At 49.8% G+C, this 14,730-nt stretch overlaps 1 protein-coding gene across 13 annotated transcripts in view; it reads left to right on the top strand.

Moving 5' to 3' along the window:
- CACNA1D (calcium voltage-gated channel subunit alpha1 D) overlaps positions 1–14,730 on the top strand; it is a 301,070-nt gene that overhangs the window by 189,602 nt on the left and 96,738 nt on the right. For all 13 annotated transcript variants that reach the window (XM_036102523.2, XM_036102520.2, XM_036102521.2 and 10 more), the window contains exon 9: positions 7,294–7,463. In XM_036102523.2, coding sequence (XP_035958416.1) covers positions 7,294–7,463 — 170 coding nt within the window. The remainder of the gene's footprint in view (positions 1–7,293; positions 7,464–14,730) is intronic.

Here is a 14,730-nt window from a genome sequence, read left to right as displayed (position 1 = left end):
CTAAGGACCAGGAATGTGGCTCTTCTGTGGCGTCTCTTCTCTATCTCCCCTCCTGTTTGGCCTTCCTCTGCCCCCTGCTCGCCTGCCTTTCTTTCCTGAACACATGGGCATGGAATGTTCACATGGCAGGGAAATGGAGCCATCATCTGGCCCTGGAGGAAGGTCCATGTTCACAGAGAAGATGACGCTGGGTGGGGCCAGACCCAGGGGACCAGCGTGAGGGGGGCAGAGGTCAAGGTGACCACAGTGTGGGGATGGCCAAGGGTCGGTAATGATAGCGCCCACAGTTGTTCTTCCAAACAGTCTACGAAAGTTGGGAATTTTATCAGAGCCATGTTACTTTTGAACCACATTTTTATTGGTGTTGAATCAACCCTGTCACCCGGTGTTTACTGAATACCTTCTGGCTTCAGCACCATTTTCTCCCTATTTTGATCTCATCTTCACATAGAACGCCTATAAAACAAAGCTGGTAAGGACTCTCTCCTCTCTGACTTCTGGTGGTTCCCCATTGCCTACAGGGAAGGAATGCTAATTCTGAATTTGGGATTTAAGGCCCCTCCTGGACTGACTCTAAGCTGCTTCTTGGTCCTCATTCCTTTGTACTTCTACCCTCTTCTTTCTCTGTCTCTTGTGTCTATGTCGAGTTCCTTGGGAGGGTCGGTTCAGGAGCTAGGTGGGCTTGTCTGACCAAACTCTCTGAGCCTCTGCTTCCTCAGTTTGTGTGTAATGAGGGTGGTAGTGGTCCTTCTGTCACCCCTGATCCTCTGCAGTGAGGATGGGGGTAAGGCATTGGGCTGGGCTCTGTCAGGGATACCTCATTGAGGAGGCCAGCTGAGATCAGGCATACCCCCGTATGTCTGTGTCTTGGTGTTCACCAAGTAGAGTGCCCTGGTGATTCAGAGGAGGGCAGAACTCTTCGTTGGGGGGCGGGAGTAGCCAGGGGTAGCCAGGAAAACCTGGGTCTTGATAGGTGAGCTAAAATTCAAAGATGGGAGAAGGCTACTCAGTTGGATGGAGTTCCGTGGACAGAGGCTCTGAGGGTTGAGGAATTGAAAAGAGCATAGCCAGAATACAAGGTGTTTTTTTTTTTTTTTTTAAAGATTTTATTTATCTGACAGAGAGACACACAGTGAGAGAGGGAACACAGCACTCGGAGAGGGAGAGGGAAAAGCAGGCTTCTCACTGAGCAGGGAGCCTGATGCGGGGCTCGATCCCAGGACCCTGGGATCATGACCTGAGCTGAAGGCAGACACTTAATGACTGAGCCACCCAGGCGCCCCACAAGGTTTTTGTTTTAAGGGAAGGAAATGGAGCTGGGATAACCTGTGGGAGAAGGCTAGAAGGCCCTGAGTGCCGGGCTGAGAGGTGTTTGACCCTGGAGTGTTGAGGGCAGCAGTGAGGAGCCCTGAGGCTTTCTGAGCAGAACAACATCAGGATGAAGCTGAGGTCTGCAGTGGTGGCCTGAAGTCGAGGGGGCAGTGAACCCTCATGAAACACTCCGGCTACAATTCCTCCAGCTGCCTCAGTGGGTGAGGTGTGTGCAGACTGGCCGGTGTAGATGCTTGGTGGTCGTGATATCCAGCTGACAGGGAGATTCCTCACTGAGAAATTGCTCCTTACAAAGGACATAGACCTGGAGGGAAGATTCTCTAGCAACCTGGCGACAGAAAATCCATCCCATGAGGCCTGTAAATGATAAGGGGAAAGGGCAGGCTGATGGTGAAAGCTGCTCCAAATGGTATGTCTGGGCTAAGACACACTCATTTCATGCTTCTGGGAGATCCCGGGCATCGCGGGCTTTCTATCTGGATGCATCCTGGCCTCTTAAGGAGTAGAGCTCATTTTGTGTGCTTTGTACCCAGACTTTCCCACATGCCTCCTTGAAGGGGGGCATCATGGGAGAGACAGAGATGTGGAAAGGAAAACATAAGAGAGAAACAACATTGTCCATTCCTGGGAAGAGTCTACAATCTAGCTGGTAAGCGGAAATGCATATATGACATAAATTTGCATTTGGTTACTCTGGTTACATTTTTCCAAACACTTGAAAACTTTTTCTCTTTGGAAGTAATTTCCAACTACAGAAATGTTACAAGAATAAGAATAACATAGTGAACAATCCATGTACCCTTCATCTGAATTCTCTTATTAATATTTTATCTCATTTGTTTTTGCTTTTTTTTGTTTTTTGCACTTTTAAAAAATTTAAATATAGTTGACACACAGTATTACATTAGTTTTAGGTGTACAACATAATGTTTTGACAAGTTTAGACATTATGCTGTGCTCACCCCAAGCGTTGTTACCATCTGTCACCATACAGAGCTATCACAGTATCATTGATTCTCTTCCCTGTGCTTTGTATTCCCTTGTATTGTATTCCCATGACTTACTCATCTATAACTGGGAGCCTGTATCTCCCACTCCCCTTCGCCCATGTTGCCCAAGCCCCTTCTCCTCTCCTCTAGCAACTATCAGTTCATTTGTTTTTTCATTTATCTGTCTATAAGAAGTGTGGACTGATTTTTTTTTAAAATTATAATTTATTCCTGTTTTTCATTATTTTGGGGCTCAAGCTATCCTAGATTTAGCCAGTGTGAGATACTTCTCTGGCTCTTGTGACCTATGGCATGCCCTTATCATGTTTTTGTTTTGTTTTTAATTTTTATTTATTTGTTTTGGGCACTTCCTTACTTGTTTCATCCTGTACCTACTCTACCCTAGCCCTGGAATCAGCCATTTTACCAAAGATTCCTGGTTCCTTTTCATGGAAATGGCATTAGAGAACAAAGTCTGGGTGCTAGGTGTGCTCATAATTACTGGGGTGCCTTTGCTTCCATATCCTTTCAACAGAGCTAGGAAATATATGCATTTATATATACATATACATATGCATACACATACTTACATTTATACATATACATATGTATACATAGATCTTCTAGAAATCATGAATTCACACCAACACCTCCAATTCCAGTCTATTCCCAGAGGATTCTTTCTGGTCTTCCTTTCTTTCATGTTTCTATGTCCCTCCTTCTACAATGAGAACCCTAACACCCAGCAACATGGACACATTTGCTCATTCATTAAGTCCTGTAATATGCCTGGAATGATTTCAGCATTGTTTTGTCCATAGCACTACCAAACACGAAACTCCCAGGAAGAGTTTAGCATTTATTTGCTGTTCTTCCCTCACTCGGTCCTATCCAAGGCTGAGAGCCTACAGTCAAGAGATCCTAAGCTACCTGAGCTAGTTTTGTCTTTCTCTTCAGTATAGCTGTGTATTCATTTGAAATACAATTAGATTCATTTGTCTCAATTTACTTCCAGTTTAGGGGTATTTTCCCTCCATCCCATCCTGTTGATTTAATTAAAAATTGTAATTTGTAGAACATTAACATGGTCCCAGAAGTCAAAACTATAGAGAAAGGTATACTTAACAGTGTCCCTCCTGTTTTGCCCTCCCTTTCCATTTGTCCCCATTCTGCATTTTCTGCTTTATCCTTTGGAAACACCCTGAAGTGTAATATGCGTATTTTCTTATTTCCCCTTTTTTTCATACATAAAGGGTAAAATACCATGTACCTTTTTGTCGAAGCCTTTCTTATATCTTTTTTCTTTTGATTGAATGCACCATAAATAGAATTCTGATCTGGAATAAGTAGGCTTCTGTCACATGTTGAGTTGTTAGATTTCTAGTCATTTGTAAAAAGTCAGTTTCTACCAATAGCTGTTTTAAATTTACTTTTGTAGTAGTGACTGCTATTTAGTCCCTTAGTAACAAGCTTCAAAAATGAGTTCTCATGCAAAATGGAGAACTGTTTTTTTCTTCATCCACTGAGGTTGATGGAAGATTCAGTGGACTCGGGTGGGATTTTTCTGGAGTGGAAGATTTATCAAGATGGGAATGGGTTATTCCCAATGGAGCAGAGAGTGGTATCGGATTGATGAGGCACTGGCTGGCTCGTGGAGTTCACTCTGAGCCTAGGATCCCATGTGTCCTGTGTTTCTCTCAGTTCTGCTGGGATCATGTAGCTTAGAGCCCACTTAGAGCTGTTTGCAATTTTCCTCCCTTTGGTATTGGAGAAAGCTCCTCCCATGGCCTTTTTCATGCCCAGATTCAACAGCTAAATATTCTATCTTTCAACTTCACATTTGTCCAATGCTTTGTGAATCCCACAGTATTGTCTTAATCTCTGTGAAACAGTAGAACAGGTCTTATGTGTGTTTTGCAGCTGAGGAAACTGAAGTTCAGAAGAGACTAGTGACAGAGCTGGGACTAGAATCTGGGTCTTCCGCCTGAGAGCCCAGTGTGGTCTTGGTCCATCACAAGGACCCCCTCCGCTGGCCCCTTTTCCTCCTATCTCAGAGCCGACAGGAGGAGATTTATGCTTGCAAATCTCTGTTCTGTCCAAATCAGCAAAGTCACATGCCTGCTGAGTATTAGGCCATTCAGAAACTACCTAAAATCAGTTCTGAGGGTTTACATGAACAATTTTGTTACCTGAACTTGTGTAATAGTGACTGTTATTTAAAACAAATGGGCCATAAACCAGGCAGTGGTTTTTGTTCTCAGAAATTTTACTCATAGTAGGGTTTTACCTATGCATGTGTTATTGTGTCTCGGCAACCAAGAATGTACAACAGTGATACAGATTGTTAGAGTTCTCTCTCTCTCTCTCTTTTTTTTTTGTATTTCTAATGCAAAAACAAAACAAAACAAAACTCATACAATACATTAAAGCAAAATCCTCTTTTGTAAAGCCCTTAAGTTTTTCAGGTAACTCTCTTACTATCTTTGTAATCATTTTTTTTTTTTTTTTAAGATTTATTTGACAGAGAGAGAGAGACAGCGAGAGAGGGAGTACAAGCAGGGGGAGTGGGAGAGGGAGAAGCAGGCCTCCCGCTGAGCAGGGAGCCCGATGCAGGGCTCGATCCCAGGACCCTGGGATCATGACCTGAGCCGAAGGCAGGCGCTTAATGACTGAGCCACCCAGGCGCCCTTGTAATCTTTTTTAAGAACGCAGATGAGACATGAATCTAGGAATAAGAATACCCTGTTTTTATTATAACAATGTAAATTTCGTACTCCAAGTTCAGAATCAAAACACAGAGATTTGGGCTTAGATACTTCTGGCAAACAATAGAAATGAGGCCCACATGGTTGCTCTTTACGATGTATTTAAGAAAACAGATGGCATGATGCATTTTCCTGTTGACAAGTGAACCTCCAGGGCCTCCACTTCATCCTTCAGGGATGTCGTGATGGATTGGGTGTGACTTTTTCAAAATTTAAATTAATTTGGTGAACCTACCCAGAACAGAGTTATGCGTGTCCTGTATCTCGGGAAGCCTGGCAGGCCTAGCAGCCCCACATCATCCTGAGGGTACGGTTTGCCTGAGCAGCAAGACCCTGCCTGTGATGGCCCTTCCTACATGAGACAGGAAGGGATTCTCCCTTGGAGGAAAGGGCCCTGGGTGAGGAGTGCAGAAAACATCTCTGAGTCTTAATCAGCTTTTGTTCACCCTGCAAACCCCCTGAAGTCAGCTCCTCTGCAGGCCGGGCTCCCCATCCTTCCCAGAGGGGGCAGGTGGGGATGGATCAGCCCTCACACAGCCAAGGACAGCTTCTGGGGCATCCAAAATGGGGTGATTGGGGAGCAATGAGTGTCGTCCTTTTTCACTAGGCAGAGGGTGGCACTTTGGTGAGGATTCTGGTTTCTTATCTGAAACATCAGCATCCCTGGGCTTTCAAGTTCAGCCCTTCGACAGCCCAGAGTGGAGAGGGAGAGGGAAGAGAGAGAAGAGGGGTTGGCTTTATGTAAGCAGATAATTTCCCCCTTTGTCTGCTGGGTTAGTTGGGTTGAGTTGGGTCGGGTTGGGTTGAGTTGGGGCGGGTTGGGTTGAGTTGGGGCGGGTTGGGTTGAGTTGGGTCGGGTTGGGTTGAGTTGGGTCGGGTTGAGTTGAGTTGGGTCGGGTTGGGTTGAGTTGGGTCGGGTTGGGTTGAGTTGGGGCGGGTTGGGTTGAGTTGGGGCGGGTTGGGTTGAGTTGGGGCGGGTTGGGTTGAGTTGGGTCGGGTTGAGTTGGGTTGGGTTGGGTTGGGTTGGGTTGGGTTGAGTTGGGTTGGGTTGGGTTGGGTTGGGTTGAAAAGGTCCCTGATAGGGAGATGTGCCAGGTTTGGGCTGGAAGGAAGGCAGAAGGAAGGCAGATGTAACCTCCGTCAGAATCCAGGGCTGTGTGTGCAGAAGCTGTGCTGCCGGTGATCTCATCTGTTCCTTAGCAGCTTTTTAATAGTACTTAGGAAATCCATAACTCATGTAGCTTGGCTCCTATAGCCATTCCTGGTTGGAAATACAGATGGTTCCTTGGATGTGAAAATTGGGTAATCATCCACCTGACTCCCAGGCTTGCCTGAGCAAATGTAGGATTCTGTATGTACATGTAGATGGAGGATTGCAGACACGAAAGATGGAGTAAACAACGAGCAGTTGGGAATGTGTACATGTCTGCCAAAGCCTTTCCAGGACAGGTGTTCCCATAAATGGGCAACAAATCATACTGCCTCTTCATCTCCTACGGGGAAGACTTTTGGGGGAAGATCACGGCAAGAAAGCGAGGGTTACGGATGACAATAGTGCTTCACTGGTGCCCTGTTTCCTGTGTGGGAAGGGAGAATGGGGCTGTGAGGTGGGTCTGCCCCGACCCTGTCCACTGCTCTGGCTGGAACCTGCAGGTACTGCTAGGGGAACCTGCTCCCCCTCCTGGCTCTCAGTTTGGACACAAGGGTCAGGAATGCTGTGTTTGGCTGAAGGTATTGAAGAAGCCCTAAACTTGGTGCGTGCGCTCTCTGGCCAAAGCGTAGCCCTCCCGGGTCCCTGCTCTTTGACGTGTGATGCGAGCTATCCGAGGAGGCTCTGAGGGAGGTGGGACATCTCTGAGTTCAGGCTACTGGGGGGGGGGGGCGGCGGGCGGTAGGGGTCAGGAGGCCTGCCACGACAGCACGTGGTGTTTGGGGCCTGGACTCCTTGGGATCTTGGGATTGTTCATTTCCTAAGAGACAGTGCATGTGTGTTGGTGTGGTCTCTGCAGCTCTGACACCCACAGTCTTGCTTAGGAAGACACTGTCCTATGTCCTGTCCCCGTGTGTGGCCTCTCTTTCTGTGCTCGCGTGGCTGTACTCAGTGCTGTGTGTCCTGCCACAAGACTGTTGTGCGGCAGGGCAGATGGCTCGTGGTCCGGGTCCCCGAGGGCGTCCTCACGTGTGCATGTTCTCTCTGCCGCCCTCAGAGAATTCTCAAAGGAAAGAGAGAAGGCTAAAGCCCGGGGAGATTTCCAGAAGCTCCGGGAGAAGCAGCAGCTGGAGGAGGATCTAAAGGGCTACCTGGATTGGATCACCCAAGCAGAAGACATTGATCCTGAGAACGAGGAAGAAGGAGGAGAGGAAAGCAAACGAAACAGTATGTAGCACCTTCCTACTCCTGACCAGACAGAGCTCGGGGGTGATTCAGGCGCCCGCCGGGCGGAGACGTTTCAACCCCCTGACCCGGCCTGTGAGATGGGTGGCCTCCTCTCAGCTGCCCGGTTCCTTCTGCCCACCCCTCAGAGAGGACAGGTGCATTTACACCGACTCTGAGATTCCGCCCGAGGCTTGGGTTTTAGATTTGTGCCTGGTCACAGGGTCAGCCACACTCGCTCGTTGGGAATTCGGGGAGCCCCTTCTGTGGGGGCACCAGCCATGGTAGGACGCATGGTGACCCTACAGCACGGGAGCTGCGGCTTCTTCCCTGCGGAGTGAGTCGTGTTACTGGACGAGAACTTGAAGAGCAGGGTCCGTCTCCATCCTCATGCCCCCTGGAGTGGCTCCCACCTGTGCTCCACATGCAAAGCCAGATGCTTAGCCCGTCAGGAGCTGGGAAGAAACCAGTTCAGCAGTCTGGGCAGGGCGAGGAGGCGTGTCAGTCGGCATGGCTGCTGGAGCCCCCTCCCCTGGTAGCCCAGTGTGGCACCAGACCCCTCGGGCCCTGTCTGCAGCAGGAAAGCCCGATGCCCAGCGACCCCTGGAGTTCATTACCGTCGTCAACCAAGGTGTGTCTTTACCACCTACTTTCCCCTACAGATGTGCTCTCACTCTTTCTGGGTCATCTGTGCCTCAGGTAAAAGCAGAAATTGAAATTCAACAGTAGATTTGACTGAGATGCTTGTGTTTGTTTCAAATCTAGAATAGCTGATAGTAAGGACCGAGAACCTATCTCAAATGCACTTGCCCCTTGAGAGGCCTGGGGAACCAAGGTGGGTCCCACCTCGTGGAAGATGGGTGAGCGAGCTCTCCTTGGGCAGGGTCCCTAGGACATCATGCAGTCACTCCTTCATTCAGCAAGGCAGGTGCTGGTTGCCAGGGGTGCTTCTGGGGATGGTGAGGCCTATGCATCCCGAGATGCAGCCCAAGGGGACAGAGATGCAGGTCGTGAAGAGTGGCAAGCTGTATGTCTGGTGCTGAGGAGGTGAGGGCTGACTGCAGGGTTCCAGCAGGGAGCTGTGGGGCATTGGCCTCGAGCCTGGAAGGATGGAGGGGTCTGAGGTCGGTCAGTGTCAGGAGAAACATCCCGAGCCACGGCAGAGGTGTGAGGAGCGCACAGGGGTGGTTCATTCCTTAGGCTGGTTGGGGGAGATGGGGCGGGGGGCTGGGTGGGTGAGGCCAGTTGGTGCCTCCTCTGTAGGCAGCTGATCATGCAAGTGAAGGCTGAGCAGCCCATGGTTGACTAAGATGGCCTTTTGGTTGCTTCTAGCTGGGGACTCTGGGTCTGTGCTTCCATCGGGAGTGTGGGTTTCTCCTATTCTCACAGCTGCAAATGATGGACTCAGTCCTGTGTGCTCCTGGGGGGCCAGCAAGGTGCAGACTCCTCCTCTCCCCTCCCTTCTGCTTCCCAGTGTCACTGGTGCTGCTCCCTCAAGAAAGAGACTGGGGACTCAGTGCCTGGGCATCAGGAAGCTGCCGGAGGATTTCTAGAGCTGCCTTTGTGTGCTGACTCTGAGATTGGAGTTCATACGATGCTATTCCTTCCAGTTCCAAATGTGGTGATATCCTCTGGGTCACTGGGTGTAAGAAGGGCGTCTGTGTCTTCAGGGCCTTTGAGTCTGAATCCCCATGGTCTTCTTGCAGCTTCCGCGCCCACCATATGGCCGGCAACAGGCTGTACTTGGAGCAGGGGGGATGCCTACCCCACTGTCTCCCTCTTCGTTTCCAGACTGCAGCTTCCGTGCTGACCTGGGGGGGCGGGGGGTCTGCCAGCCACGTCCTCCCTCTCCTAATGTAGCATGTCGTGTGTCAGCCAGAGCACGGCCCCTTCCTTTACCAGTTGAGATGTGTCTGACGGGGAGCTGGGTGAGCCTTTCAGGCGGTGTCTTTTCATCTCTTCATTGGCCCGGCTTTGGCAATCGGGTCCCCATCCGTGCTGCTAGTATCAGCTGTGGTGAGACTGCTTGTGGCCTGTGGTTTGAGGAACGGGCATTTTCACTGGACTCGAAGCAATGTCCTCTGAGAGTCCTGAGAGCTCTCGCTCACTTTGTCTTAGCCCAGTACTTCCTGTGCCCTGCCACCATGTGTATAGGACCTGGCCACATGATGACAAAAATCCGTGCCTCTGCCTTTGGAAACCTAGCTGTGGAGGGAAGATGGAGAAGCGGGGCCTTAGCGTAAGATGGGGACAAGCTGGCCCCGTGATCAGGGGCCAGCAGTCTGCTATGGGAGCCCCGAAGGGCACAGCGAAGCAACCTGGGGCAGTGGGGTGGGGGTGGGAATGCAAGGGGGAGGCTCCCTAGAGGAGGTGGTGTTCCTGCTGAGCTCCAAGGAGTAGCAGCCTGTGGTTTCAAAATATATGGGGGAGAGGGGAGTATTTCTTAGGCTGGGGAAAGGGCACGAATGAGGGACAGAAAGTTATAAGTGTTCCAAGCCCTGCAGTGCATTGCTTAGTAGTATAATCAAGGCAAGAAATAACAGCCCTTTAAAAGTTGTAGATCCTCAGAATTCGCTTTGTCACCAGGACTCCTCACCCGATAAAGCCGCGCCGAGTCTGGAACGGCAGCTCTGCGGTTTCTGCTGTGCACAGTACTGTGTGGCTCAGCCTGGGGGACCAGCTTGACATTCCATCCAGAAGAGCGCATGCTTCTGTGGGGTACTCTTGTCCTTTATCAGGCTCATTTTGCCAGATGCTGAGTTTTCCTGTGGAGTGAGGCTCTGATTTCCCGAGTCACCGGATTCCTGGAGCATCAGTGATTTGGGTCTGAAAGACAGACCTAGATCCCAGGCTGTGGGAACCATGTAGGGATTTAACTGACTTAAGACGAGAGCCCCAGATCTCCTCCCAACGAGGAAGCGGGCCTCCCTGAATATATTCCCGGCAGCCCAGACCTTCTGGCCAAGGAGAGCTGCTGGGCTTTGCCTGGGACATCCTGTGGTTGCCGGCTATTTTCTTCCCGTCACAGCAAGAAACCCCGGGGCGGGGGGGGAGGGTTTCCACAAGGCCTACATCGTCCCCCTCCCCAGCTGACAGCGGTTGATGTAGCACCTGCACATGTTGTAAGCAGTGTGGCGTGGGCATGGCCATTGCCAGTGTGCTCCCTGAGCGTGTGAGATCCAGGCCTGCACACTTAACACTGCAGCCCTGCTCCTATATGTTCTCGGGGAGAGGGGATGGGGCACTCCCTAGGCATCCTGGCTTTATCTGTGCTGCCCTTTTCAGCTGGGTCCTGGATGGGATTGGGGCAGGTTCCTTCCAGACATGGGGGAGTTAAGTGACAGTGTGACAGGAAGCCCTTGCTATAGCCAAGTCTCAGCCTCTACAAGCAAAGGTGGGAGGCCTCAGGAGCCGTGAATAGCAGGTGTCTTGAGCCTTTGGAAGTAGGGGCTAGACAGCATGTTGGTGCTCCTTCTCTGGAATTGGCTGCCATTGAGTTTTGTGACTCGGAATTTGGACTTGAGTGATAGGCACACTACCCAATGTCTCTGAGCCCCTGTTTCCCTGTCTTCAAGAAGGGGATAAATATTTGCCCATGGGGTTGTCGTGAGGATTGAAGTTTGATAACTGGCAGGAGTCACTGTAACCGTAGGAGTACTGACTACTGTAAAACTTGACCTAAAGAGAATAATTCTTGCAGAGCCTACTGGACCTCTAACCAACCTCAGGCTAAGGACCCCTTTTAGGACCATGTCCCTATACTCTCCTGTTCAGAGACTATAGAGTTCTAAAGTACTGATGGAAAACAAACCCATTGACCAGTCATGTTGGAGATACCAAGGCACGGCTTTCTGGCTCAACATCCGTCTGTGGTTTGTTGATGCTTGCTGTCAGAGAGCAGATGTCAAATCCAGTGCTTCGAGATACGCACACCTCATCTTTTCTCTCTGATCTACTAAATGTCCCTGTCTGCGTCTGTGGTACCCAGCTCTGGCTATACATGACAGTCATCTGGGGAGCACAGATGCATCCTGGTGCCATACTTCCCCCCTCCCTCCGACGAAGACTTGTCTGTGTGCAGTGGGACCCAGGCATGGCTTTATGTGCTGCTCCCTGGAGGTTCCCGAGTAAAGCTGGGGTTGGGAACTCCTGAATGCTATCACACTGAATATCACACTGTTTCAGGCTTTCACTTGAAAGAAGCCAGAGGGAGAGGTGGTCGGGGCCGTACCTGGGCTGTCTGCTGGGTACGGTGACTGGTAGCCCTAGCTTTGTGCATTCGTGGAATACTTAGAATGTCTGTTCTATAAATTTGCTGTTAGGAAGCTGGTGTTACATGGTTAATTGAATGGACAAAATCCCTTGGAAGTTAGTTCCTAAGCATTTGGGACATTTTCAAGGATAATTTATTTAACTTTTTGCTGAGCCTCAAGTTTCTTAAGAAACCCTGCCAAATCTCAAACTGATTTTTTAGATGTATGCAGCTGCTTCTGTGTTAACAATGGCGTTTTTCTAGGGCCATTAAAATCTGGAAGCCTAAAATTCTATTTTAAACTCTTCTCATTGTCAGTGATTAGTCTTTTTTTTTTTTTAAAGGAAAAAAAAAGTCATTAAAAATAATGAAATCGTTTTAAAGGGAGCTCATTCTAAAATTCTGGCCAGAAAAGCAGGGCCGTTTCACTGTGAGAACTATTAATGATCAATAATCTCTGTAAGCGGGGATACGTGATGCCCACAAGGAGATCTCCTCTTCTTCAGAGGTCCTAGGGCCTGCCCCTTCCCTCCCCCCCCAGGAGTCCGTGCCCAAGGTTGCCACAGCTGTTCACCTCCCTTCCGCGTGCGCCCCTTGGGTGCCTTTTACTGAGATGTTTGATTTGGGGACGGGCAGGAAATCAGGGATGGCATAGCTGTTTGCAAGCACAGGGCATGGAAGTGTGTTGGTCCAGTTTCAAAGCTTTTGTCTTCAAAGTACGACTTATCAAACTGCTTTCATTATAGTTAAACTAGCTCAGGGCGCAAATTCAGAATGGAACACATTCCTTTGAAAGCTGTAAAACAAATAGCAGCAGTTAGAGGTGCATGCGTCAGGAGGGTTGCCCTGTCCCAAGAGGTTGTTGGAAGTGCCTCTGCCCAGGAGAACAGGGGTGGGCCCAGCGCTGGGGGTGGCTGGGAGACCCCCCCCTCCATTGGGTGGGTGGCATGGGGAGCAGATGCCCGCCCTGAGTAGGTCTCCTAAGAGCTGGAGGGAGACAGACTCAGGGATGGGCGCCCCAGCATGGATGTGAGGAAAAGGCCCTCTAGCCCCCAGGTTTGTAGAGTCCAAGTCAGGGTTGTGTGTGTTTGTTTTTAATATATTTTAATTGCAAAAGTAATATTTGCTCATTGCCAAGAATTCATATAATATCAAAGTGTATAAAGGATGAGAGAACCAGACTGGGCAGTTGGGGGCCTGTTCTTTCCGACCTCACCTGTACACGTGGGAACATACGTGTTTTCATGGGCAGCCTGCACACAGGTCCCCACCGCAAGATCATTCAGCTCGGATGGTGCAGCCACTTGCCTTTCTAACTGAACGATGTGTGCAGACTGTGAGCTCCTCGGGGGTAGGAACAGGGTTTGTTTCTGTTCTCCATTGTGTGGCTGGCACCTAGCGTGATCCTTGTCACACATAGGTGTTTCCAGTGATTATTTGTTCAATGAAAGAATGCAGAATAAGAACATCTCACATTTATCAAGTGCTTCTTATGTGTCAGACGCTGTTCTAAGGGTCAGGGGTGCACAAATCCATTATTCCTCACAGGGCTCTGGGAGGCAAGAACTTGACAGATGGGGAAATTGAAACACAGAGACATTAAGTAGCTTCCCAGGGTCGCATGCCCATCAAGTGGCCAAGCTAGGATTTGAACCCAGTTTCTGCTAGTCTGCAGATGAGCCACCATTAATCCCCGCAGATGCATACACCTTTGTCTGCACACACGTGTTCACATTCTTGTGGGAGAAAGTGCCAGAAAGGGATTTGCTGGGTCAGAGAGGATGCCCGTTGGTACCCATTTACATTCCCACCAGTCGTGCTCGCGAGTGCCCGTGTCCTCATGTCCTTGCCCACTCAGCATTCCTTCCTCTTTCCCTACTGCCCCTGCAGCTCCCTTCCCTGAGCACGGGGCCCCACCTGAAGATTAGCCCACTGGCTGATATTGTGATATCCTGTCCCAGAGCCAGAGGGAGATGGAGACCCTAGAATCATTCTTCTTGTGCCTTAGTGGCCTCAGGGGAGTTATGGCCGTAATGGCTGACCACGCCTTGCCGACACCTGTGTTACCGTATTTACCATTTACCACTCACTAAGGTAAGCAGAGGCTTAGCAAAAGCAGGTCACCTGTCCGTGCTTATCCAGTCAGGAAGTGGCAGGGCTGAGATCAGACCTGGTCTGTCCAAGTCCAGAGCCCACCTTGTAAACCCCCACATGTCCTTCCCACACTCGCCCAGCTGGTCAGCACCCAGGACTCCTGACCTCGGCTGAATGCCTGCTCCCAAACGCCCTTCTTGGTAGGGTGGCCAAACCCTGGGGAGCTTCGTCCCCGGTGGGTTAGTTGGTTGGTTATTTAGGACAGGTCCTTTAGGGACAGGCGTTTGGTATCCTCGCTATAGAAAGTGCACCTCCATCTAAAACTAATGATGTAATGTATGGGGATTAACATAACAATAAAAAAATTAAAAAAAAAAAGAAAGTGCACCTCCCCTCTACTGGTCAGACCCCAAACTGTAGATGTCCACGTAGGAGAACACTTAGGGTTTCCGTATCAGAGCCCAGGGCTGCGGCCGCCTCTCAGGTCCTCCGGCCCCGTTTGCGTTGCTCCTGCCGCCCTCTACCGAATCATAACGACATTGCCTGTGTTCCACCTGAAGGAGTCACAGTGGCCGACCTGCTAAAAGAGGATAAGAAGAAAAGGAAGTTTTGCTGCTTTCGCCAACGCAGGGCTAAAGATCACGGTAAATGACCGAGGTTGAACTTCCCGTCGGGAGACTCCTCTCCCGAGGCTTCTGGAGCCTTCTCCTTGCACATAGGCCTGGTGTGACGTGCATGTGTGTGCCCGTGTGGTGTGTTTATAAGATGCCTATGTTTTAACCGCTTGATTCCTTTGAAACTTGGTCATGTTGTTTTCTTCTGGTCTTTACCCCAAATGTGTGGTTTCGCCGAGACAGCATTGCAGTTTCCTTTTTGTCTGAACTATACCTTTTAAAGAAGCAGCTGAACCCACTCAGAACATTT

Source organism: Halichoerus grypus, chromosome 1, assembly GCF_964656455.1.
Source record: "Halichoerus grypus chromosome 1, mHalGry1.hap1.1, whole genome shotgun sequence".
NCBI lineage: Eukaryota > Metazoa > Chordata > Mammalia > Carnivora > Phocidae > Halichoerus > Halichoerus grypus.
The sequence above is the reverse complement of the archived record's forward strand: the minus strand, read 5'-3'. Positions and strand labels throughout refer to the sequence as shown.